The sequence below is a fragment of the Thermobia domestica genome, chromosome 8 (genome assembly GCF_964235325.1).
Source record: "Thermobia domestica chromosome 8, izTheDome1.hap1.1, whole genome shotgun sequence".
NCBI classification, from domain to species: Eukaryota; Metazoa; Arthropoda; class Insecta; order Zygentoma; family Lepismatidae; genus Thermobia; species Thermobia domestica.
In genome coordinates, this window is record NC_137461.1 from 51,952,916 (window position 1) to 51,979,273 (window position 26,358).

Sequence of the window (26,358 nt, forward strand, 5' to 3'; positions counted from 1 at the left end):
GTTTTCTTCAGGCAATTCCAAGGGTTCATCGAGCTGTGCAAAAGAATGAAAAGTCGCTGTCAATATCTAAGATAGTCGAGAAGATATAAGGAATTATATATTTTATGACGTAAAAATAGATCTTTATGGATTTGTACTTTTGGGTCTTTCCCATAAGAAAAAAATTCAGGAAACTACTGTATATACCTTAATAGACAATTCAATGGACGGGGATACAGTAGCTTAGTGGTAGGGTTTTTAACTAGTCTTCTTTTGCAGAAACTATTGGAGTTTTCACTTATCCCATAGAGATACGATCATACTTAACTCCCTATTTCATTTTAAAATTAAATAAAAGGAAATATTTCAGAGTAGCGACCCACGATTATGCATTTTAGTCTCAGGGAGATTACGATTAAAGCAAGTGAATGTTGTTGACAGAATTGATGGAATGCAAAGGTGGGAGGAGAGGTAGTACCCCTAGAAAACCCACGAATACGATGTCCACTACAAACTGACGGCCGCGGATCGAACCACGAACCCAATACACCAGAGGTAAGCACTCTACCACTAAGCCACCGTGCTCCCGCCCATTTAATTTTCTATTAAGGTATATACCGTTGTTTTCTGAAATTTCTTCTTACAGCAAAGACTCAAAAGTACAAATCCATGTGGGTCTCTATTTTTACGACGTCATAAAATAATTTCTTATATCTCGCTTGCTATATTAGATATTGACAAAAAATGTTCACTTATTTCAGAGCCCGATGAACGCTTGGAATTGTCCAAAGAAAATTTAGAGCTGAATTAATCTTTCGATCGAAATTGTACTGACAAGTCTGAGGTAGTCACTTAACCCATAGAAGTACCATCTTATTTAACGTTTGTTAGGATCAATAATTGTTTTCTGAAATTTCAAGATCTAATACGCTTTTATTGTATGGTGTCTCTCTAGCTGCTAGATGTACTAGCTGGAAATTTTAGGTAAATACATATTTCTAATACTCTTTACAAATGTCAAAATATATTTTCCAAAGCTTTTAAAATTTAACCTTGGTAGACCCCATGATGTTCTTAAACTCCATGGAAGTACCTAATTACTTTAAGATGAAATTGCTACTGATGCTTATTAACTTTCCATGACCGGTTTCGGAAACTTTACCACCTAACACGAAAATCCCATAACTGTATGGATCCTCCCTTTATTTGACAATATCTTGATAGTCATATTTTAATTAATTTTCTAAATTGTACTGTCTAATATGCAAGCTCCACGTACCTATGGTGTCGCTTTTTATTTCACCATATTTCGGTAACTGTTAGGCGTACCGACTTGCAGTTTCGGCAAACACACACCTCTAACGTTCTTTAAAACGTTATTAAGACATATTTTAGAATATTTAGAAATGAGAGTTCTGCGAATATCATGGTACCCGAAAAGCCCCATCAGGGCGTGTGTGTAGTGTATTTAATTGAAATTACTTTTGAGGTTGTTGTAAGCCCTCGTAATTACATTTCCGAAACTGCACCATCTAGTACTCAAACCCCACACTTCTATGGTGTCGCTCTTTATTTTCCCATATCTCAATATCCATAAGGCTTACCGAGTTGAGGTTTTCGGTAAACAGATGTCAGTTCCTTACATTTTAGAGACATACATTTCCATATATCTAAAAAAATACAGACATTAGATACCCCATGGTACCCCGAACACCATTGGGGTACCCACTTACTTTTGAATAGTAATACATTTTGAGTTGTTATTCAGCATCAATAAACACTTCGTAATTTTTCTATGTGCAACCTAAAAGTCCATACCTGACCGAACAGATTTTGTCCATTTAATCTCAAAAATGTTAAGATACTTTGTATTGTTAAGTACAACCAAGTTGAGCACACCGAATGTAACATTTTAAATGTTTTCTGATTTTTGTTTCAGGTATTTCGTGCATCAAACCAGGATTCTGCTTGAAAGACAGTGAAAAGAAGCAGTGTAGGTTGTGGCTAAAAGTACGTCCTTTCTGAAGACAGACCCAATTGTACTTACATTCTTTTGTACGAACATATAACCCTAATAAAGATACTGTACTACAAATTATTTCTTTCTTCCATAAATTAGAATAAAATATTGTCTCTGTTTAAAGAAAATGTTTGTTACTGTTAAGTCATTTCAACTCTTTTTCTCTGTAATAAGAACATTATCTTTCGCAATATTTTTTTATCTTCGTGCTATTACGTTTGAATGAAGTAAAATTCTATACGAAGCACTATTATTTCAGACATGCATTAATAACTAATGTATTGTTCTGTATGTAAGACAATGTGTATACTGAACATGTCTAGCAAAGGTGTTGTTTTAATACAGAATCTGTAACTCAGCTTTTCAGTAGTCAACTTTATTGGGAATCCGAAGAAAGAAGTAAAAAAAAAAAAAAAAAAAAAAAAACGACTTACCAACGTATATGTGTTCGAATTCTGGACTAATCCAAATTATCCAGAGAAATCATATATTTTTTGTTGCAATTTCAGATGTATCCTTTATCCAAGTCGTATGAAACGGAGACTTCATACATCGCTATACTTTGTATGAACTATGTTCCGTATTTACTTAATCACTTTGTAACTTTCTCTAGTGTTGACAAGGCCGCAGGTGTCAATCGAATAGTTTAGTGTTTCACTCATGTCACCTTGTGACTAAGGTACGTCCTGTCGGTATATATATATGGTACTGGGTTCAAGTAGCGATAAAATACATTTTTAGCATTAAACAATGCAAAAGTCTACACGAAATGAGATACCATGATCTCTGACTTACGGATAACAACATGAACTAATGGTACTGAGTGTGATTGAGTTTACTAGTTACTATCTGGCTAAAATCAGTGTTCCTTTAGCTATAGTTCTTTTCGTGCTCTAAATTGCAAATTTTGAAATAACAGTTTTAAATTATTGTATATATATATATAATATCTTCCGAGTAATTCTGAGAATCATTGCTCTTTCTTTAAGCAATGTATGAGACTGTTAATCCGCTCGTTGCTTAAAATGTTGCACTAAGAAGGATGCACCCACGAAAATCCAAATTTGCAGAATGTCTAGAGCAGGGAAGGATAAATATGTTTAGTCGATGGTTGCACAACGCCTCCGCTGTCACCACGTTGTCGCACAGACGTTTAAGAGTATTCTGCACTTACTATTAGGTATCGGCCTGGGAACTTTGGCGCAACTACCCAGCCTCCTTCTTGGTGTTGCATTTTTATGGCGAGTACTGAGTAGAAATCATCTTGTGAGCGAACACGTTTTCAGCTGACACCATACTTTTAATTGTTGCGACATTAAAAAAAAAACATACCTGTTAATTAAAATGTACAGAGAAGTTGTTTGAGTTTGAATATAGGATTGTATATGGCTGTGCATTTTGCATTATTATTAAAGTGCTGGAACTAACTAACAACAAAGCATATGATAAATTCTTACAGTAATATATCACATATTGATTTACTCTGTATGAAAACGAAAATAATTTAACATATGGTTAACCTCCTTTGTGCCCATAATTTTAAAATTAACGCTTGTGTCACTTTTCAACACTTGGCTTTGCAGTAGCTTCCCAACGAATTAGCAGGAAATCCAAACTTATAGGACACCCTGCAGGTAAATACATTTCTTTGGACACTTTCACTGCTCCAAACTAAGATTGTTAATTTTATTATTATTGGCACAAAGGAGATCAAACATATTTTAAGCTATTTAGTTTTCATACAGAGTAAAACAATATTTGACAACATTACAGTAAGAATGTATCATGCATTTTGCAGTATGTTGCAGCACTTTAATAATGGTGCACTATACGTACAATCTAGATCCTAAATATGTCCAATCCATATATTACAAGAAGGCAATACGTATGCGATACAGGTAAAATCCGTATATTTCATATGGACAACCTATTAGCTATATACATCCAATCCATACATTACATATGGCCAACCTGTACGCGACATACGTATAATCTATATGCTGCATGCATACAGTCTGTAAGCTACATATGTGCACTCTGTATGGTGCATATGGATATTCTGTATGCTGTATCTGGACAAGCTGTGTGCGACATAAGGAAAATCTGTATAATACATACGTACAATACGTATACTGTATCTAGTCGTACGTACGGGGCACAAGTACAATATAGATGCTGTCTTGGGGTTGAACGAAAGAAACATACGTAAAGAACGTATATTGCATACTTCTTGAAATTATGCTCCGTCCTGATAGTCAGTGTGTGTCGTCATTATTAACCCACATGCTACATACGATCCTGACGTCACAAAGCTAGATATCACCTCCGTATATATTTGTTACTGCAGATGACGTCACACGAATGACGTCATTGCACTTATGCAGACAGTGCGTATAATACATACTTTTTCAGCTATACGTTTGCTGCAGGATGTTATATACCGTTGTACGTTAAGTCCAGAAACTACAGGAATTACGAATGTAACCTACGTTTTTAAGTATGCCACCTACATTTTTTTTTCTCAGTGCGCCACTGTACACAGTAGCTACTTTGTCAAAATTAAAGGGATGACATGTATTCCTGTATGTTCCTTTCTTGCTCCTGTGGTTTGGATATTCATAAAGTTTTAGTTCGATCTTCAACATCATTAGTGCATATCATTCTTAAGAAAGGTATCTTCGGTAGATAAAGAAATTGGAAAGATAATATAAAGAAGTTTTGGGTTTAGATTGGATTAGAGTTTAGTATCCCGTTTACTAGCGAGGCAACATGAGCTATATGGAGCTACAGCATACCATGGAATCCGAACCATATGAGCTCCTGCCAGAAGTTGAAACAGGATCTCCCAACCCAGAGGTGCTAACGCTATCTAAGACAGCACATCACTTTCAAGATGCCTTTTCGAGATGAGACGCCCGAAGACAATCTAGTCGCTAACGTTCTCACCTTTGTCCGAGCGGTCCTGGGTTCAACTCCCGGTGGGAACACTCGGTCAAAAAAAGTGCAAAAGCTTTTTCAGGCCAACCATCCTGAACGAGGCTTTACTCATTCACACCAGGCAAATGCCGGAATGGTACCTAGGGTTGTTCCGATAATCGAGTAATCGGTAACAATTTGATAACATTTCAAAACCGTTTCATCGATAAAGAATTTTAATTTTATCGAATTATCGAACTTTTGAGACTCCCGAAATGTTTGAGACTCTCGAAATGATCGAGACTTCCGAAATGTTCGGTAGTCTCGAAGTGTTCGAGGCACTCGAAATGTAAGAAACATTAGACAACTTCGAGACACTCGAACTGTTCGAGAATCTCGAATTGTTTGAAAGCAGTAAATACAGAGATATATCAATATGATCGCATTTGTCGTGTCGCTTGAATATTTAGAAAAGTCCGGGATTATCGGAGTGTTCGAAAGAAACGATGTATTCGAGGTTATCATAGTTGTATATAATATGTATTACATATATGCAGAGTTTTCATTTTATAACTTCTCTCCTTAGCAATGTAGTGAAGGAAAAGTTTTTTCCCCACAGATCTGTACAAGGTTTAAGCAGTCTGTCAGAAGAGAGAAAGAGGAAGAGAAAACATGAATCACCCGAATGGAATTGGAATCCAAGACAACGTTAGTCTACTAATAGTCAGTTTGCCGATTGCGCCAATAACGGGGCAATGAGAAAAATAATTTTACATATGATTTCGACAAATACGACTTTGCAATAACTTATCCGATGAAAAAAGTTGTTTGACTAGTTTGGCTGCAAGAAGAAATCATTGGAGAGGTGAAGGAACCGAGCTGTTCATCACTACTTTTGATAATACCCGAAACTTCGATAATACTCGAAATATCGATAATACCCGAAACTTCGATAATATTCGAAATGTTGATAATACCCGAAACTTTGATAATACTCGAAATTTCGATAATACCCGAAACTTCGATAATTTCAGATACCCGAACGGTTTCGAGTAACCGATGACAACTCGATAAATTTTCACTCCCGAAGTTCGATAGGTCTTCAGCCGTATCGAACACCCCTAATGGTACCTAACATACAGGTCTTGGGCCGCTTCCTTCCTTCCCTTTCCTCGGATAGTATGATCGCCAAGGGACGTCATCCCTGATACGTGAACCAGCTAACATGGCCATAGATGCTGAAAGCCCAGAACTCTAATTCCTAATTCCCCTAACGAAGCATTATAAAGCTTTTCAGATAGGAAAGGTACAATTTTTCTGATAGGAGACATCACTTTTATTACAACTTTTCGAGACTAGACAACCATAGCTCTTGTCTGGAGGGCAACCTTACTTGAGTACCAAGAATATTGTTGAGACTGGGTGGCTTAACAGGAGAGAATCCGCTTTTACGTCTGCGGCGATTGACCCTCAATCTTGTTAAGCTAGTTACTTAAAATGTATCAGTGTAATTTCATTTTTCAATGTAATGTGCCGTATAATTTAGTTATTTTCACTAATTGTTTTTTTTCTTCTTTCCTATTTATTTCAGCGTGCGTCTGGGGCGAAGGAGGTTGTAGGCGAGGCCGAGCTCCTAAGATAGGCGACATTCCAAAGTAAGTAAAAAGTTTCCTTTTCTCTTTTTTTTTTCTTCGCGCGATTTTTCATGTTGTTTTAGAAAAAGAAAATGAAGTCTGAATTCACATAACAACAACACATTTACTTGACGTATGTTTTATGGTGGAGACGTTTGATTAAGTCATATTTTACAAGTGTCTTGATACAGAATACACTTTTGCATTCGTTTACATTCGTTTTCTCTTTTTCTTTCCTTGTCCTTCTCATCAATAATTTAACGATCTAGAAAGGCTTGTACACTTTAACGTTACAAAACACGTGCTAAGTTTCACACGGTTATTTTCAGCCTGAGCACATTAAGAAGCATGACAATAAACTCTAGAAATAATAAAGGATGTGTTACATTTCGTCATTTGGACAGTATTGGAAGTTAAATTACGAAGAAAATACGAAAAGGAACCAGTGCTATTTTCTTTAAAACGGTAAGCATATATATCTATACATTATCTTTTATCTTATATTTAACACATCACTCAATAAGTTCGTAGGATAACTAAATCGCTGATTTGAGAAACGTCATAAGTCAGCCATGTGCCGAAAACGAGTTTACATACTGTACAGCTTTGATTCTTGAAGGGTAGCTACACCGTTGGGTTGTGGTATGTCAGAGGTCATGCTAATAGTTCGTGTAATATCGAGCTGCAGGAAGTGTCCCTGAGTTGAGAAACGTCACAAATCATTGACTTTATTGATTTATGACGTTTTCCAAATAAGCGATTCAACTAATAAGCAACAATTTTAGGCAAAGTTCGACTTTATTAATCAACACAGTCTCCTTCAAGAGTACTCCAACGCTTCTCCAACATTGCGATGCCATTTTCGTAAAACGATTTATCTTTGGCCTCAAAATAGTCTTTAGTTTCGGCAGTCACTTCTTTATTGGAACCAAATCTCTTTGCCTGGAGCATTCTTTTTAGGTCCACAAACAAGTAGTAGTCGCTGGAAGCCAGATCCGGAGAATACGGTGGATGAGGAAGCAATTTAAAGTGCAATTCGTGCAATTTTACCATTGTTGTAATCGACTTCTGTCACGGTACGTTGTCTTAGTGAAATAGCACTTTCTTCGTCATTCGGGGGTCGGTTTCTTTCGTCAAACGCATTTACGACGCCATATAATATTCGCTATTAATAGTTCTTCTTTTCTCAAGGTAATCGATTAACAAAATACTGTGTACATCTCTAAATACAGAACCCAAATGTTTAAGAGCTGACATTTTCGTGTTTCGGTCGCTTTGTGCGGCTTTCGTCGGTTGCTGTCCACTCAGATGACTGCAAATTTGACACTGGAGTATAGTAATCGATCTATATTTCACCCAGTCACATACCCATGAAAAAAATCCTTTTTACTATTAAATGTACTATTAATCTCTTCCAAATTAAATGTAGTATTAATCTCTTCCAAATTAAATGTAGTATTAATCTCTTCCAAATTAAATGTACTATTAACCTCTTCCAAATTAATGTACTATTAACCTCTTTCAAATTAAATGTACCATTAACCTTTTCCAAATCAAATGTACTATTAACCCCTTCCAAATTAATGTACTATTAACCTCTTCCAAATTAATGTACTATTAACCTCTTCCAAATTAATGTACTATTAACCTCTTCCAAATTAATGTACTATTAACCTCTTCCAAATTAAATGTACTATTAACCTTTTTTTCAAATTAAATGTACTATTAACCTTTTTCAAATTAAATGTACTATTAACCTTTTCCAAATTAAATGTACTATTAATCTTTTCCAAATTAATTGTACTATTAACCTTTTCCAAATTAAATGTACTATTAACCTTTTCCAAATTAAATGTACTATTAACCTCTTCCAAATTAAATGTACTATTAACCTCTTTCAAACTTTTTCTTAAGGTTGATTCACACATAATGTGCCGAATCGTAGTCACGACGTTCCTTTTTAGACTTTTACATTGAAAATTCATTAGCTTGTTCTTTTTTTAAATTCGCACATGACGTGCCGTGCCCCAATAGTGCCATCTTGAAGAGAAACCACCCCGGTCGTGGCTCGGCGACTGCAGTATTTCGGCTTTTCTCGGAGTACACGAAGCGGCATGAAGTTGACCCTCCTTGGAATCCATCTTAGAAAATGGTGTAGAAAGCAATAGCAGGACGACATGGCACGGCATGTAGTATGTGTGAATGGTCTCGGAATCCTATTTGTGAATCAGCCTTTATAGACCAGAAATTTGAGTGCACGGTTTTTGGCGTCAAAAGTGACGGCTACTCAGATGTATATACCACAAAAAAGTCTTGAAATCAATTAGTTTATATAATAGCACTTCGTAGAGACTCTCTAGCTTGCATTCTACATTTTTCATACTATTCATCGTCTTTAAAACTATTCACTAACATTCAAAAAAAAAAAAAAAAAAAAAAAGTAGGGATGCACTTAGTGAAAACCCTTAACGCATTGTGCCTTTTAGTTTGCGTGATCGTGGGTTCGATTCTCGGTGGCAGTGTGTTATCCACACACTTCCTAATCCGAATTTTCTGATGCACTCCCTCAATTATACATCATAAACTCCCTTCCATGCCAGAAAATTATATTGTAAACTTTTTTTTTTCGACTATAAGTTCGATTCCTAGTCGATACTCATAATTTCAATTTCTGATACGGTACAGTAAGGCAGTTGAGAAACAGTAAGATCATTTCAACTTTTCCTTAAAGAGCTTTCTAGTGTATTATTAAATGAAATGAAATATATACGAGTTTTACGTCCCATGATTATGCCGGCTAGGCTAAAGGCGACGGTAATTTTGAGAAATGAACGACAAATAGTGTACTGAAGAAAGTGGGAGGAAACGAGAAAACCCACGCACATGGTGTTTGTCCGCCACAGAGTTTACTTGGCGCCAGCTAGGATTGAACCAAGGACTCCATGCACCCGAGATGAACGCTCTACCACTGAGTCACCGTGGCTTTTTAGTATATTAGTGTAGTATTGATTAAAATGTATATATGTCTCAAACTTGGAGGGAGGAATTCTCCCCGTTTTGACCACCTAAATGCTGCATGAGTTGGAGAAATACTTAAATTAAAAGTCAATTATATCCGGCCTAGAAACACAGAGATAATGGCATTTGGAGTTAATCCGCTGACAATTCACCGAAAAGCAGTTGAAAGTACTTCATAGAATTGGCCTGTCACTCATGAATCGTAGTATCAAACAATTTTAGATTTTATTTGTTTATTTTTTAGTTAGTACTGATTTTTTTTTCTTTACTGTTAAGCTATTTTTATCGCAGAGTCTGTCTCGAAGCAATGATTAATATACTTACAGATTCTTTATGTTTTAAAATGAGAAGGAAGAAAAGAATCAGTGCAAATTCACTGAATAGTTAGTTTCTAGGATAAATCATGAACTGTGAAGTATTCCAGTATCTAGAGGCTGGAAACATTCTTGTGCAGAAAGTTAAACTCTGAAGGGTGTGGTGGATGGAAAATTCCCTCACTTTGACTGTTGCTTACAGTTTTGCGCGCTGCTCGCAGATTCCGAGAACAGATTCCTGCAAGAGGATCAACTGTTTTTTTTAGATAAAGAAAAACGTATGTAAACCAAAAACTTTATTACATGCATTTTGTACTTCTACAAAATTAAAAAAAAAAAAATACTCAGTGCAGAAACCACGCAGTGACATTCTTATTTAGAGAGCTATGTAGATATACAGGGTGGTCCGGAAGTGGGCGTACCCCCCTTTAGTTTCAATAGTATAATGTTAGTTATAGTAGAATGTCTGTGCACAGTTACCTTGAAGTCTTAAGAGGCATAATCATCGGTATGATCACCATCCATGTCGTAACACAGCTGAATTCTGCATCGAGTCCTCGCAGATGTTTTGAGGACATACTCCGGAGTCACGAGTGTGAAGGCGTGTGCCACAGCTGCTCGTAGTTCCTGGGTTGTGTGATATCGAGTGTTTCTTACTTGTTGCTTTATGCAACCTCAGAGAGCATTGGCTGATGTCGTCAGATCGGGACTTCTTGGAAGCCAGACAAAGGGAGCTAGTGAAGATGCACAACCTCTTCCAATCCAGCGGCCAGGAAACGTCTGATTCAGGTAATTGCGCACGGGAATCGCAAAGTGCGCTGGTGCTCCATCCTATGTATCACGACAGTATCTTCGATACGAAACAATATTACCAGACAATGCCAAGCAATGTCACCAAACAAATGTGGGTAAAACCTAAAACCATCAGAAAACACCAATTAGGGATACGCTCTCTTCCGGACTACGCTCTTGGAAAATTTACCATGACACTTACGCATTTCTTGCAACTTACAAATATAATTTTGAGGATACATTTAATATTTTTATGGGTTATGAATTGTTCACTCGGCGTTCCAGCCTATAAGGATATATCTATCAGTTCAAGTAACACAATTTGTAAGCACTCGTACTTGTATCTGGCTTAGTTTTCTAAATTTTAGTATACAATCTTTAAGTGTGAATTATGTACTAACGTTTAAACAATGAGAAAACCACGCCCGTATCCTGGGGGGTCTAAGGGGGGCCTGTCCCCCCTAAATTTTTGCTGCCCCCCTAAAATTTTCATGGTAGGCTTGCAAATGAACTTCAATATGGTGATAAACTATAATATGGTTGGATCGGGACCCTCCTAACTTCAGCCGGGCCCCCCTACATTTTTGGCCGGAGAGAACGTAAGGAAGACTAGTGTTATTATTATTATTATTATTATTATTATTATTATTATTATTATTATAGTCCTCACCGAAGCTCTAGTGGCTACCACGCGCGCCTTTGGTGCAGAGTCCGGGATTAGATTCCCAGCGGGAGATTATTGAAATTTGAAGGACGGAGATTCTGGTCTTTCCTTAATTTATATTTCCACATCTCATAGTATATTCACCTAGCACTGACAAGGGAGGTTCAATGCCGCGTTCACAAACATACTCCATTGACTTCTGTCCTTGGCCAAATGGATCCAGATTCTACTTTACCTTGGATTCCTATTTCTGCGAGATCCAGCTTTATATTGTCGGACACGGGATGCTTCGACGAGAAGCCGAAATTATTATGGACTGTCAGCATGACGGTTGTTTATGTTCGGAATAACACATACTGCAATGTTTTCGTTTAACGGTATATTTCACTTTCTTTTACGTATAAGTGTAAAACAAAACATTGTAGCACGCGTTATTCCAAACATGAAGGACCGTGATGCTGACGGTTCCTAACACCACCGACTTTCCGACTGTCCACTGCTGCCATTTGTACTATAAAATTGTAACTCTGGTAGTTGTCGACTGTCTGAAACCACTGTCCAAAGAGGAGATAGGAGTGATGCTTTGCCATGTTAAAAAGTAGAATCTCCGTGCAATGTGCTTAATGTTTCTGGATGTAATTGCAACGCTTATGCAACCACAAACGTAAACCGCTTGTTTTCTTTCACCTCCTGTGTGTGAATTTCTGAGATATAATCAATATTGCCTTGCGTTAAAGAACAAAGGTTAATTTTGCTCACATATTACTCTAACACTAGAAACATTCTTTGAGATTTTTAAAAGGCGATTGCAGAACCATGTAACCTGTAGCAGCAGCCGCACCTGTTTGAACTTTATTCATACCATAAAATGTTGCACAAGAAAACATTGAATTTTTCGGGGTCCAGAACAGGGTTGCCAGCCGTCCCGATTCTGTCGGGATTGTACCGATTTCTGACTTACTTGTCCCGTGTCCCGACCGGATACTCGTCGGGACGCATACTCGTATTGTCCCGGTTTATCGATTTTCAAAGTTAATTAATATTTTCCTGGACCAAATACTTTGTATGATGATAGCCAAAAAGTAAGTTTTAGTAATACTTTTTATCAGTAATTCCTTAACAATGTTATGCATTCATTTGTGATTTTAAAAAGAATCTATATAGTTTACTCTCTAAACTTTGTTTATATTAAAGAAATTGCAGTTGTTTTGGTTTGAATTTGTTGCACATATTGCTTATACCTAGCGATGAGCAGTGGTTGGGAAAATAAAAGAATAAAGCCTGTCTCAGACGGGACTGAAGTAAGGCTGCGATTCACGATCTAAAATTCACGACCTTACTTAACGATCGTGTGACAAGTAACTTGCCCCTAGTTCAGGTTGAAATTTTCTGCTGTCCTTATTTGGATCCTGACTTGGAAGAAATAGAAGCAGTTTCTATTTTCTTCACGACCTGCTCGGGAGAGTAATGCTCACCGAAGTACGTTTTTCGCGCGCTACTCTAGCCAGCTGTTTTACGCGCTACTCTAGCCAGTTGGTTAAGTTGGTCACAAAATTTATATCATGGAGTACAAGGGGAACAAAACGAGCCCTGCGGGGCTTCTAATCCGTTCCTACTACAGTGAAACCTGTCTTTAGCGGAATCGAGCGGGACTTGCAAAAATTTCCGTTAAAGTCAGGTTTCCGCTTAGTGGAGGTAGACCTTTCCTCTTTTAAAAAAAAATACATGCTTATAAAGGGGCATACTGAGAAAATATATTGCTGTATGTATATTGTACAGCAGGGTTTTCTGTGTACATTGCTGCTTGGCTGCTTTACTTTCCGCATACACTTTAGCCTGAGAAATTATACTAAGTGAATCAGAATCATTTTTCCGTTGACAAATTTTTCAGTTCCTTTTAACTTCTGAGAGCATCTTGATATGTATTTATTCTACACTCTTCTTCGAACTCGGTATCGTATTCCTCTTCTTCCTCTATCTCGTTTTCTTCTTTCCGATATTCCGTATGATTTTTGATTAAGTTAAGGGGATTAAGGACAATTTGTGGTGGTGAACATGAGTAGGGGTTGGGGAAGGTAAACACTGTCCAGAAATATTTAACAAAAGAACTAGCATTTTATCGCAGACAGTGTAATATATATGTCTCACAAAATGTCTAAACATCTTTTAAACGCTGTAGTCCGGAACTCAGAATTTTCCGTTAAATGTTTATTTTTCTTTCCGTTGTCCGCGTAACACAGTTTCCGCTTAATGAAGGGACTTTTTACACGTTTTGTTCTGCAAAATTCATGGGACCGTGAAATATTTCCGTTTAAGACAGTTTTCCGTTTAATAAAGGGTCCGTTGAAGACAGGTTTTACTGTACTAGTACTACTTATCTGCACAAAAGTAAGTAAATCACTTTTTTGAGTATTATTTTTATATTATTTTAATTTAATAAAAATGTACAAAAAAACTTTCCTCGGGCCGGGTTTGAACTCACGTCAAAAGAGATTTTCATTACTAACATATAGCGTTAGCCCACTCGGCCACGCAGACCGACAACAACAGTCGTTTGATTTCTGTTATTTGAATGCAACGTGGCAAGAAATGGATAACGCTAACCAATCAGAACTGTGATTTTCGTTCCTACTTCCGGGAGCATTTCTCTCCTGAGCTAGTCCTTTTTCTTCTGGACTTGCATACAACTACCAATCAGAAAAGAGTAACGCCTGACGACATTCAACTTTATTATTAGAAAATTATTATTAGACAAGGTAATTAGACAGATTGGTCATAGGTTGAAATTGACCCCATCTCCGTAATTAGGCGCTTCCGACCAAAGTCGCAGATAAACTTTTTTTTTCGTGTATTGAGATCTTGAACACGTATGCGAAGTCTGTCGATTATTTTATTCAGTGTAATCACCTTACAATCAATTGTACTACCTACCTTAAGTTAACCACTTCTTTGTAACTAGGCTCTTCCGACCAAAACGGCAGATCTTTTTCCTTTTTTTCGTGCATTTTGACATTGAACACGTAAGCGAAGTTTGTCGGTTTGTTTTATTAAGTGTTGCCACCTTACAATCAATTCCACTACTTACCTTATGGTAGCCACATATCTGTAATTAGGCGATTCCGACCAAGACACAGATAATCTTTTGTCTTTTATTTTCGAGTATTGAAATCTTGAACGCGTATGCGTAGTCTGTCAATTCTTTTATTTAAGTAGCCAACTTTACGATCAGTTCTACTACTTACCTTAAAAAGTTGGCCACACCTCTATAATTAGAGATTTCCGACCAGATAAACTTTTCTCTTTTATTGAGCTCCTGAACGCGTATCTCAGTTTCTCAGTTTATTCCTGGAACACTCTGCATGTTCCAGTTAGATGACGAAGAATCGTACAAAAACGGACTGTTCTTATGTAGTATATTTAGTCTATAGAGGTTTCCCATTTCTGTTGTTGGAATTCAGCATTGTGTAGAGTTTTCAAAGTTGTTACTTGTTATTTAATTTACAGTTAAAGAAACATCAAAGTGTTTTTTTGTAAACATACGTTGAAGCTAGAATTTATAAAAAGAGGTGACAGCCATATCATTTTACGAAAAGAATATTACAAACAAGTATACTACTATGTATCATATCAAAGAGAGTTACAGTGAAGGGTAGACGTTTCAAAAACCAGATATTCTTTTTTTTTCTTTTTTTTTTCATAATATGGCAATCACTTGTCAAAAAATGAAGCAACGTTTCGTTAATTTTCTTTTATGACTGGAGCAAGAATTGACCGTCTGTACTCATTATTCTATGGTGAATTACATTTCAACTTAATTAAAATTTCCATTGACGTTCCGTTTACTAAAAGCTCCTGGCGGAAACAAAAAAAAAAAAAAAAAAAAAAACGAGAAGTAATATTTGTTTTGACTGTGTCTTTGTGTAGTAAAAGTTTTGTTTTATAAATATACTTGCATGAAGTACTGCTAAGAGAAATATATTTAGTCGCGTGGGAGAACGCCGAAAGACTGGCTCTGTTTTTGTAGACGTGGGCGGCGTGATATATGGTGAATTATATACACACTATACACGCAACACACACACTCACACGAATATATATAATACTGTATATAGTAGAGATGCAAGGGCTTAAAAAAACGGCTTTTTTGAAAAAAACTTGGTTTTTTTTGCTTCGCATTTTTGCTTGGGAAAGTTTGGGATTTTTTGAAAATTTTGCTTTAAACTCATAAAGCAGGCTTTGTTTCGCTTCTCTGCAAAAAAAAAAAAAAAAAAAAAAAAAAAAAAAAAAAAAAAAAAAGTTTATGCAGATAATAATATGAAACCTCGAAAATAAACCATAAATTTCAAAAAGATTTTTTAATATTCTTAACATATTTATATATGAATTCCGAAGGATTAACCAATATATGTAATAATATTTTAACCTCTTATATACAATAAGTACTTTTAAAAAATGATACTCAAATAGCTAGCAAAATTGTATGTAATATTCTTACTTCAAGATCACTCACCCTCATTTTGAAACAAAATAAAGAAAAACATGAGAGAAATCTGCACATCAAGAGCTTCGTTTCGGGTTGTTCTGTACGTTCCTGAAATTTTTCAGTTAAGTTTTAACTTTCATATACATTGTATGAATATTTCGAACAAATTTTTCACTGATTGATCACATACATAATAATCTGTTACCACCTATCAGGTGCTTCGGATCTGCAAAATCGGTAAAGCTCCAAATTCTGTAATGCACTGGCTGTTCCTTAAGCTTGTTCAGAATCGGGAAAGTATCGAATTTTCTGTTCATGGATCATATACGTAATAGACGGTTCATCTGAGCGTATGGTTTCCTAGGCAGTAGAATATATAACCACCCCATCACGGTTTACCCATTCCTGAAGGTTTCTGAATTTTTAACAAGAAAATTCAACATATCGTTACGAAACTTTTTTTTTTTTTTTTTTTTTTTACAAAAAAGAAAAACTATGGAATATATTTTAAAAGAATGGAAGAATCAATCACTGTTCCAATTCACAAGAAAGACGACAAAATTGATTGTAATAATTATCGAGGCATTTCTCTTAACATTTTATTAATAAAATTGACTCCATACGCAGATGAAATTATTGGAGATTATCAGTGTGGATTTAGTCGAAATCGACCAGATATTTACCATTCGACAAATACTCGAAAACAAATGGGAATATATTACCCAGTACATCAACTGTTTATTGATTTTAGAAAGGCTTACAACTCGGTTAGGAGGGAAACATTGTACAACATTCTTACAGAATTTGGAATACCAAAAAAGCTAGATTTATTAAGTGTTTAAATGAATCCCAGAGTAAAGTCCGAGTAGAAAAATGCGAGCTTCCACGTCGAGATTAGCCTGAAACAAGGATATGCGTTATTACCGTTATTATTCAGCTTTGTTCCGGAGTACGCTATAAGAAAAATCAAAGATAGAAACCAGGGCCTAGAGTTGAATGGTATTCACCAGGTTATGGAGTATGCTGATGATGGAAATCTGATAGGAGAACAATCGAAAGAAATGCAGAGGCCTTATTAAACGCTTGCAGGGACATGAGTAAATGCAGAGAAATGTAAATACAAGGAAGTTCACAAGGATCGTAATACGGCCAATTATGAATGCGTTAAAATGTCAATTAATACTTTCGACGCAGTGGATACATTCAAACATCTTGGATCAGTATTACCAGATCATAATCATACCCACAAAGAAATTAAATGTCGACTGAAATCAGGAAATTCTTGTCATTATTCAGTTCAAAATATTTTGTCGTCGTGAATTCTGTCAAAGACTTTAAAACTTAAAATATAGGTATAAAATGATAATCATGCATGTTATGATTTATGTTTGTGAAACATGGTCGCTTACGCCGAGGGAAGAATGCAGACTGAAATTATTTGAGAATAAAATTCCAAGACGAATATTTGGACCCAAGAGGAACGGGAATGGGGAATGGCGGAAACTTCATAAGGAGGAACTACATAATTTATACGGTTTACCAAACATCGTTAGTCATCAAGTATAGGAGCCTCATGTGGGCAGGTCATGTAACCAGAATGGAAGAAAGTAGGAACGCTTTCAAAGTTTTAACTGGAAATCCAGTCGGGAAACGTCCATTAGGAAAACCTAGGCCCAGATGGGAGGACAATATTAAGATGGATCTAGCAGAAATAGGAATACAGAGTAGAAACTGGATTGAATTCGATAAGGACAGAAGTCAATGGAGAGCGTTTGTGGCCATAGAGAAAGAGAGAGAATACATTTAAGTTAAGCACAACTGCACAACAAACTTGAGTGAGTGGTTAGCTTTCGCGCTTCTATGGTGAAGTCCGGGATTCAATCTCGCATTTGACCATTTTGACAAAGGTTTTTCTTAATTCCATCTGTGAATTTAGAGATAGTGCTTGTACTGTGAGTCCTGGCCGACTTCCTTTCTAATCATTTTTAAATCTTTGTTATTACTAATTACCAGCAGTGATGGATTTGCGAAGAGGGTTAGGGTGGGGATGTCTTTCGGATTGAAGCCACTACCCCGAAATTACGGAATTTCTAAAACAAACTAAACGGCGTGACAAACATCTTGGCATTTGAAGGCGGCGCTCCAAGTTCCTTTTAAATGATTGCTAGCAAATGAGAGGCCAATTGTATTGCCACGTTTATTTTGTACACATCCACGTCTATCCCCTATCACCTGATCGCGCTATTGTATGTTTGCTTAGCCATAGCCACACCCCTTAGCACTCGGCAACGTCGCGTCAGAGCTTGCGTTTCATTCGTTTAGCTGAAATGCCAAGATGTTTGTCACAGGCTTTTTTTTTTTTTTTTTTTTTTTAAATATTAGTTTTGCCTTTACTCATAAACTTCAAGCTGTCCTCAAATAAAAAAAAAAAAAATTACGAATTTTTAGAAAAACTAAGCATTAATAAGAAAAGCCCCTCCCAAAATACTTTTCTAAATCCGCCATTGATTATCAGTATAAAATAGTCTTCAAGGTTGTATCTGGAAGATTATAGCTGAATATACAAACGAAACGAAATATTTGTTATGTCTGTACTCATAAACTAAAGCTCCTCTTAAATAAAAGTTAGGAATATTTAGAAAAAACCCTCCCAAATATTTTTCTAAATCCGATACTGATTATTTCTATCAAATGGTATTCAAGGTTGTGTCCGGAAGATTATTGTTAAATCATTGCACAGCTACAGTATAACGGAAATGTGGAAGTACGCTCTGACAGATATATTGAAAAACGTACGCTCTGATGAATATATTGAAAAACGTAAGTTTAATTATGTGCTAGAAGCTAGGGTACTAAGCTCTAAGAAGTAAAACACGGATGACTAAAAATAAATTATCTAGAGAAGAGAAACATTGTCGATAACTCAGAAGTTAGAATAAAGTTAAATGACCTCTAAAATTGCCCTCAAACATCTATGTACTTTATGTTCACTTTAATTCATAAAACATGTGCTCCATCCATCATGATGGTGAATTCCAGAGCGAAATATGGCAATTAGGTCATAGAATCTTATTTAACTTTAGAGTATACTATAAGAAAGCTAGTTAAACAGAAAAAATCATGAAAATGAAAAAAGCCAAAATTTCCAAAATTCTCTTTTTTTTTTTTTTTTTTTTTTTTTTTTTTTTTACAAAAAACCGACTTTTTATGTGCAAAAAATCATCGATTCAAAAAAAGCCCGCAGTTTTGCATCTCTAGTATAGAGGATGAACCTGAAAGATGTGCACAAACTCCGGGAGGTGATTCGTGACATCACAGAAGACAAAAAGTCCTCTTGCAATTCCGCGTCGGATAAGAGTGACAGGGGTGCTCCTCTCGTGACATGAGACACACTTTAATCGTGACAATTCATCGTTTCGATTCCAAGTTTTCACTCACGTCATTCGTACACGGCGCGGAATTCATCAACATGCAAGAGGACTCTTTGTCTTCTTTTGATGTCACGAATTACCTCCCGGTGTTCGTGCACATCTTTCAGGTTCACCTGGTGTTTATGAAATTGTGAAAATTGCAATGCAAACAAAGAATAACAAGAATTCGTCCGAACTTCCAGGGTTTGCCCGGAAGGATAAGGCGTTCTGTTCTATCATCTGTTTTCAGCGCGATATCATATGCGTAATCCCCACCGGGACGAAAGGAGGGTTCAGACAGTATTCAGACAATGCAGCGCAGCGAAGTGAACAGGAACAGATAGAGTATTTTGTCAAAGTTAAGGGTCGCATTACGAGTTCGAACGAAGATGCACCAGCAGCGTTATTTCAAATTTTGCTCTGAGTTGGAGGGTGAAAATTTCTTAAAAATCATAAGAGGTTCTCTTTTTAAATTAATATATTAGTATAGGGATGATTAAAATATGTATTATTCAAAATCAGGGGGTAGTTGTCCCTTGCCATGACGCCTATGGGATGTATGTTTGTCCTACTGGAAGAAAGCTTCTGTTACCGCAAGAATGGTCCGTATACAGGTTATGTCGTCACGATAGTTATGCGTGACTGAAAACAGTGGACGGAAGAGAACGGATCGTTCGCAGTGAAGATCGATGGACCTGTAGCCAGAAGACTAAGACAGAGCGGGATGACTTTTTTTTTTTTTTTTTTTTTTAGGGTGTTGAGTTCACTTTATATTCATACTTACATACCAACAAACATCTCAGAGTTACAGAGAACTGAGCCCCCCTGGCCACATCTCAGCTAAGGATCAAACACTGAGCTGGCCACTGTGATCGACGTGAGAAACATTTGGTCTGCATAGGGATAAAAAAAACTCTACGATATCGTCCACACTGTTAAACGGTAGGAGGTGTGGACTACTTTATGTCGACCTTTCGACAACGTCCACCTTACATTGATCTAGTGGCACACGAGTAAAGAAAAGAGTGTACTTAAGTACGAGGCGCATCTACAAAGTAACTTTCCCAAAGACCTTGAACAGAAACAAAACGCAATTAATGGAAACATTTATTGCACCAGGTACAGGATGAGTTGAGCTATTTTTCAACATATTTATCACCGAAATTCAGACAATTGTCATACGTGGCACCAACTTTGTCTATACCTGTGTCATAGAATTTGGCAGCCTGAGATTGGAATCACTATTTGACAACCTCCTCCGCCTCTCCGTCATTTTGAAAATGCTGATGCTGACCTGACAGGAATCTCTTGAGGTGTAAGAAAGAACAGATGGTAATCGCTCGGAGCGAGGTCCGGGCTATACGGTGGATGATCCAAAATGTCCCAGCCAGGACGAAAAGTGGCGTCCAACTGCAAATTTTCTACACCAGCAACGCATCATCTGCTTGCTCATGACGTTAGGCCCATAGACCTGGTACTACAGACAATAGATTTCAATCGGCGCTATGCCCTGCTCATTCAAAAAATTTATCACTGCTTGCACTTCAGACGCGGCGGGAGCTTTAATAGGAACGTCCATCTTCAACTACTGCCACGACGCTACTGAGAGCGCTAGGGAAGTTCCGCTGGCGCATGCGCCATGCTAGGGCCTTACTCGCTCACGTGCATGCAGTCGCTTTGCCCAATATACGATTTTCTAGCTATGGGACGCGTGGGAAACTTACTTTCTGGATGCACTCCGTATATGATTTGTTTGCCGTTTTAAATGCTCTTTGTCACTATTTCAGCTATGTAAAATTACGATTGAAAGTGGGATCCGAAGCATGTGACCTTGTGCACCGGGAATCGAACTCGAGTCTTCCGCACCGACGATGAGAACGCTAACAATTTAGAGAGAATACATTCCTTTTAGAAACGTGTTAAATAACTGCAAAATGAACTGCAAAGTATACATATATAGTTGTTCTTTATAGAAAATAAATAAATAAATTCATTCCTGGCGATTCCATATTATGAAAGTTTGCAATAAATTTGATTGTTTGTCGTGGAGATGTTTTCTTCATAACTTTCCGCATAGATTAATATTTCAGTAATTCCAAGAACTTTTTTTTACTGCACCAAATTCTATCTGCGACAGTCATTTATTATTTACATCCTTAAATGCAAACACGAAATATACATTTAAAATGCGAAAGTTCTTGTAGCACTGGTAATGTTACAAATCTTACAATCATCGCCTTACATAAATCCGTTGACAAATTTCTTGATTGAATGAAGTTCTCCAATTCTAGATCTCTTGTTGATTCTCCTTTCAACATTTCATTTTCCACTTCATCCCAGATCAAATTCAAAAGAATTCCTTTTCCTCTCATTTTCGAAAGCTGCCAAGTCTCCCTCCCATTTCCTTTCTGCCTTGTAGCCTGATGCCTGATTCTCTGTCGCTAACTGCGTGTAGAGGCGCGGAGCATAAGGTCTCTTGACAGAAATTAGCGCTTAATCCAATTTTCAATAGATTGTCTCAACAAACTAAATTTGAGTAGATTGGCTACGGATTACAATTAATTGGATACGAAAGACAAACAGAAGACTTCGTGTAGGATATAATTCTGTAGCTGATAAGTGAAAAATGTTTTTGTTCCTTTGTTTAAAAAGTAATCAGAATGAACATTGTGCAATTGTTTGTTTTGGAGCGTGTAACAGGGTAGAGTGAGAGATCATATTCGGACACTGGTTTTGCTATATTTAGTGGTTCTATTTACGCGGCGTCTTACTTAGAGGTGTTGGACACATGGCTCCTTGGTGTCCATACCAGGCTAAAAAGAGAGTTTAAGCAAGATTCTTGAATAAGACTATATTTGTATGAAAATATAAGCAAAAAAGTCCATAGTGTTATCGGCGCCAGTAGTTGATTTCAATAGTTTCGTCCAAAAAAAATTGCTTCTAAAATTTATTTCCAAGCACCAATTAACAAGATGTAGTAGTGTTCTAACACTTCCGTCTTTTGGTGCAAGCAGTCCTGTCTTTGTTGGTGTACTCGGCCGAAAAAGTGTAATACTTTTTTTCAAACCAACCATTCTGAGTAAGATTTTCCTGAATTTTCCTCATTCACACCAGGCAAATGATGAGATGGGAGCTGACATATGGGTCCGAGGCTGCTTTCTTCCTTCCCTTTCCTTGGATAGAGTCATCGCCGAGAGACGTCATTCCTAATGTATGACGGGCTAACAGTGCCATAGATTCCGAAGGCCCAGAAATCTAAATCCTAATTCTAATCCTAAAGAAGTAATAATCAAATAAAGTCGGTCTTATTATTAATTGATGCTGGGATCCAACATTTACTTTGTGCCTAAATTTACTTATTTAATTAGATAGTTTTCCACTTAAATATTGTTTAGTCCCAAAATTAATGAAATAAAATTGGAAAAGAAAATAAAAATTTTAAGTAAATGTTTTTTTTTAAAAAAATATGAAAGAAACTCGTACTAAAAGTAAAAAATAAATATTTTAAAGGAACATGCTTTCCTTAAAAAATAAAAGAAGTTGTACTAAAAACAATAAAAGCTATAAAAAAATCTTACAGAGTAATGAAAAATAATTCTGTTGTAAGAAAATTACTTTTAAAAACCTCTATTTATGCATAAGTAAAACATAAAACTATGGAAAGTGCTCCCATATACAATCAATATACAGTATAATATAAGTATACAGGGGTTACAAAAATGTGTCACTATATTTTGGGAACCCAAAAATGAAATGAAATGAAATTTTTGAGTTTTACGTCCCACGGTTATGCCGGTTAGGCTAAAGGAGACGGTGATGATGAGAGGTGAATGAAATGGTGGAATGAAGAATGTGGGAGGAAACGGGAGAATCCCTAGAAAACCCCACGCACATGGTGTTTGTCCACCACAAATCTCACTTGGCGGGAGCATTTTAGGAACAGATTCCTCACACCAAAACAAGAAAAAAGTTGATATGGACCTGTGCTCTTAAATGGATAGTTTCTGAATTATAGGGTGCCGAGCGCTGTACAACGGATAGTCGCGGCAGAAAAAAATGGAGTGCATTAATTTCGGGACAGACCTTAGAGAGTAATGCCTTTGGCATAAATAAATAAAAAAAGAAAGAAAGAAGAATAACGTTCAGACCACTACACAAAAGCTGTTAAAAAACACTGAAGGTTCGCGAAATTTTAGTCAGAAGAAGAATGGAAAAAATTAGCTAGTCGAACGAAAAAGAAATGAGGGCAAAAAGAACAATTCTAGATAACTAAAAAGAATAAGAGAAACTATTCTGGCAGGAGGGAGCTCTAATGAAAGAAAAATAATACGAGAGAAATAAATTAGTAAGCAAATACAAGTGCAAAGGTAAACATGCTGTAAAGTATCTTCTTTGCCAAATCTGGCGAAACTTTCGTATACAGCGTACAAAAGAGAATCAAAGACAAGTGCGGGAGTAGGTAATTACATGACCGTGCATTAATGCGGATATGTACGCATACATGTTCATTATACTGGTATGTACAGCATGTAGATTGTTTTGTGCATTCTAGTAAAAGAATGGAGAAAATGAAACAGCATCAAAACCAGAACACACACACACACACACGTATATATATATATATATATATATATATATATATATATATATATATATATATATATATATATATATATATATATATATATATATATATATATATATCTTCTATACTCCACTCTCGGAAATGAGCTTACGTCAGCACTTGAGAGTAATTTCTGCTGTTTACATTTCATTACATGCGAGATCATTTACTCAGTGAACTTGGGTAATGTGAAGGTAACATTTCCATAGAAATTAAACTGAGAAAACAGTAGAACAGTGCAGTAGTGTTCAGATTTATAAGTAGAATACCTGCTACTCTACCCAGGAGCGGATGAAGTGCGAAACCAATGAAGCCCTGGCTCCAGCCCTTCCCCCCCCCTAAATCCCTCTCTTTAATACCAAAATATATCATTCAACTTATTATACTATAGGCTTCAGACCCATGCTATTTTTTTTTTTTCGCTACGCTCGCGGTATTGCTAAGGTTACGTCTTCTTCCACTAGCGTCTTCACAATACGTATTTTGTGACGGAGTGAGCTTTTTTGGGCCTCTATTACAAACCAAATTATTTAGCTTGTGGTGACAATTCCTTTGAAATATCTCTGTCATTACTTAGAGCAAATCGAGGATGTTTTCGAAATCTCTTTTACTCTATTAGTATTATTACAGGGACTGATGACCATTTAGTTTGCATTTGACATTTATGTGTTACATTGCAGTATATGAGCATTTAACTGTTAATAATGAATGTAATTAAACTAATTATTGTAAACTTAGAGTACACTAAAATATTATAGCATAGTTCTCGGTGTTTCGATAAGCCTATGAGGCTGTGAAAGGCAGCAAAGAAAATTTATGCGCTGGAATTATTCGTAACATAGGGTCCCTTTCAAATAGCGTCCCAAAAGCCTTAATCCGCCCCTGACTCTACCCTAACTTCTAGTCACAGAATTTCTGTAAAGGCTTGTATTATTCTGATATTTAAAGACTGGTAACACAAACATTCATGTACTCTCCACAATTCAGGTCGTCCCCTATTTGGGACAAATCTTGGATGGAGGTGGTCTACTAAATGTTCCGATAGTCGGGGCATTTCTTTCCTTTTGCTTATTTCCGACCTTTTTCTTTCAAATGAAATCATGAGGCGAGAATTTTAAACAGTCAGTTATTTTTATTTTAAATATTGTTTCCTTACGAAACATATACGGTTTATTACTAACTCGTATATTTAAATCATCGCATGTGCATATTGTATTCAAAAGCATTAATTAAAAAAAAACAGCAATACAACAACTCTTAATACTCTATGATAATAGTACGCAAAATCATCAACTCTATACACCGGGAAATGATTTGAACGAAATCGTAGATTCTCACGTTGGGGGCTCTAGTGACCCCCCAATCACAGTTTTATGGTTGATATCTCATTGGAAAGCTTATAGAACACTGATTCCAACGGGGTATCACTTATGCAATTTTCGCTTTATTCGTAGAAGAAGAAACAACAAATCCTTAAAAAATATATGAAAAAAATATAATTTGGGGAGCCCTGGCAACCCTTACAGTCACCCTAAGCTGACAAAATGAAGCAAATGTGTAGGCAGTATTGCCTACCCTTGTGACAATAATATTTTAAAATGGTAGCCATTGCTGCGATACAAAGCAAGATAAAAAATCAGAACAAAATTCCTATAAAAACGTCCTTTATATCATTTTCGAAGGACTGTTGCAGATCTTCACGTTATCGGCCCTTGTGGCCTCCCTAATTATCACAGAATCACGAATCGTACATCGTTGGAAAGCTTTGGTTCACATATTCCAACGAGGTAACACTTGTGCAATTCCCGCCCTATTTGTAAAAGAAGAAGGAAAAAATCCTTTAAAAAATACGTGTAATTTACGTCAAAAACCGACTCAAGAAAGCCAACTTTGTTTCTCAACTATTCCTTTTATATAAGTAATAAGTACTTTTGCAGGATATTAGCGTGTAGTGGACTACTTCATTGCTTCCTATATCAATTTTTATGACTGTACCGCCAAAGGGAGGGAATGGCTCCTTCAAAAAAACTTGATGCAAAACAAGACGCGAAATTTTCCCCGTACCCTCCACATACGTATAATGCACATCGGCAGCAAGCTTCATTCTTCAGTAATACATTGATACCGAAATTATCTTCTTAGCTTGATTAGGGGCTAAGTTATTAAGGTTTAAAACCTTGACGCAGCAGTTGCATCCTTCAGTGTTTAAAGATTAAGTGCTGTCACCTGCATTCTAAGGGGGAAAAAATGATAAAACTAGATTACTTTAGAAAAGAAAGAGTACAAATCAAATGTACAAGATCAAATCTTTATGCCATACAGGGTCGTGCCGTGGAAAATGAGCGCCCGGGGCGAGAGTATACGACGGCGCCCCCATACATATATTCCAAGTAATTGTTCCTTTCTTTTGCCCGTTTTTCTCCCGATTTTTTCGCCCCTTACTTTGGTTCCCGGGGCCGTCGCCCCGCTCGCCCCTACGGCACGGCTCTGATGCCATATTAATC

General features: G+C 36.6%; 1 protein-coding gene across 1 annotated transcript in view; it reads left to right on the forward strand.

Moving 5' to 3' along the window:
* The window catches only part of LOC145692895 (calcium/calmodulin-dependent protein kinase kinase 1-like), a 1,130,736-nt gene that overhangs the window by 375,469 nt on the left and 728,909 nt on the right, over nucleotides 1–26,358 (forward strand). The window contains exon 2 of the mRNA XM_081768448.1: nucleotides 6,507–6,570. Within this exon, the coding sequence (XP_081624574.1) occupies nucleotides 6,507–6,570 (64 nt within the window). The remainder of the gene's footprint in view (nucleotides 1–6,506; nucleotides 6,571–26,358) is intronic.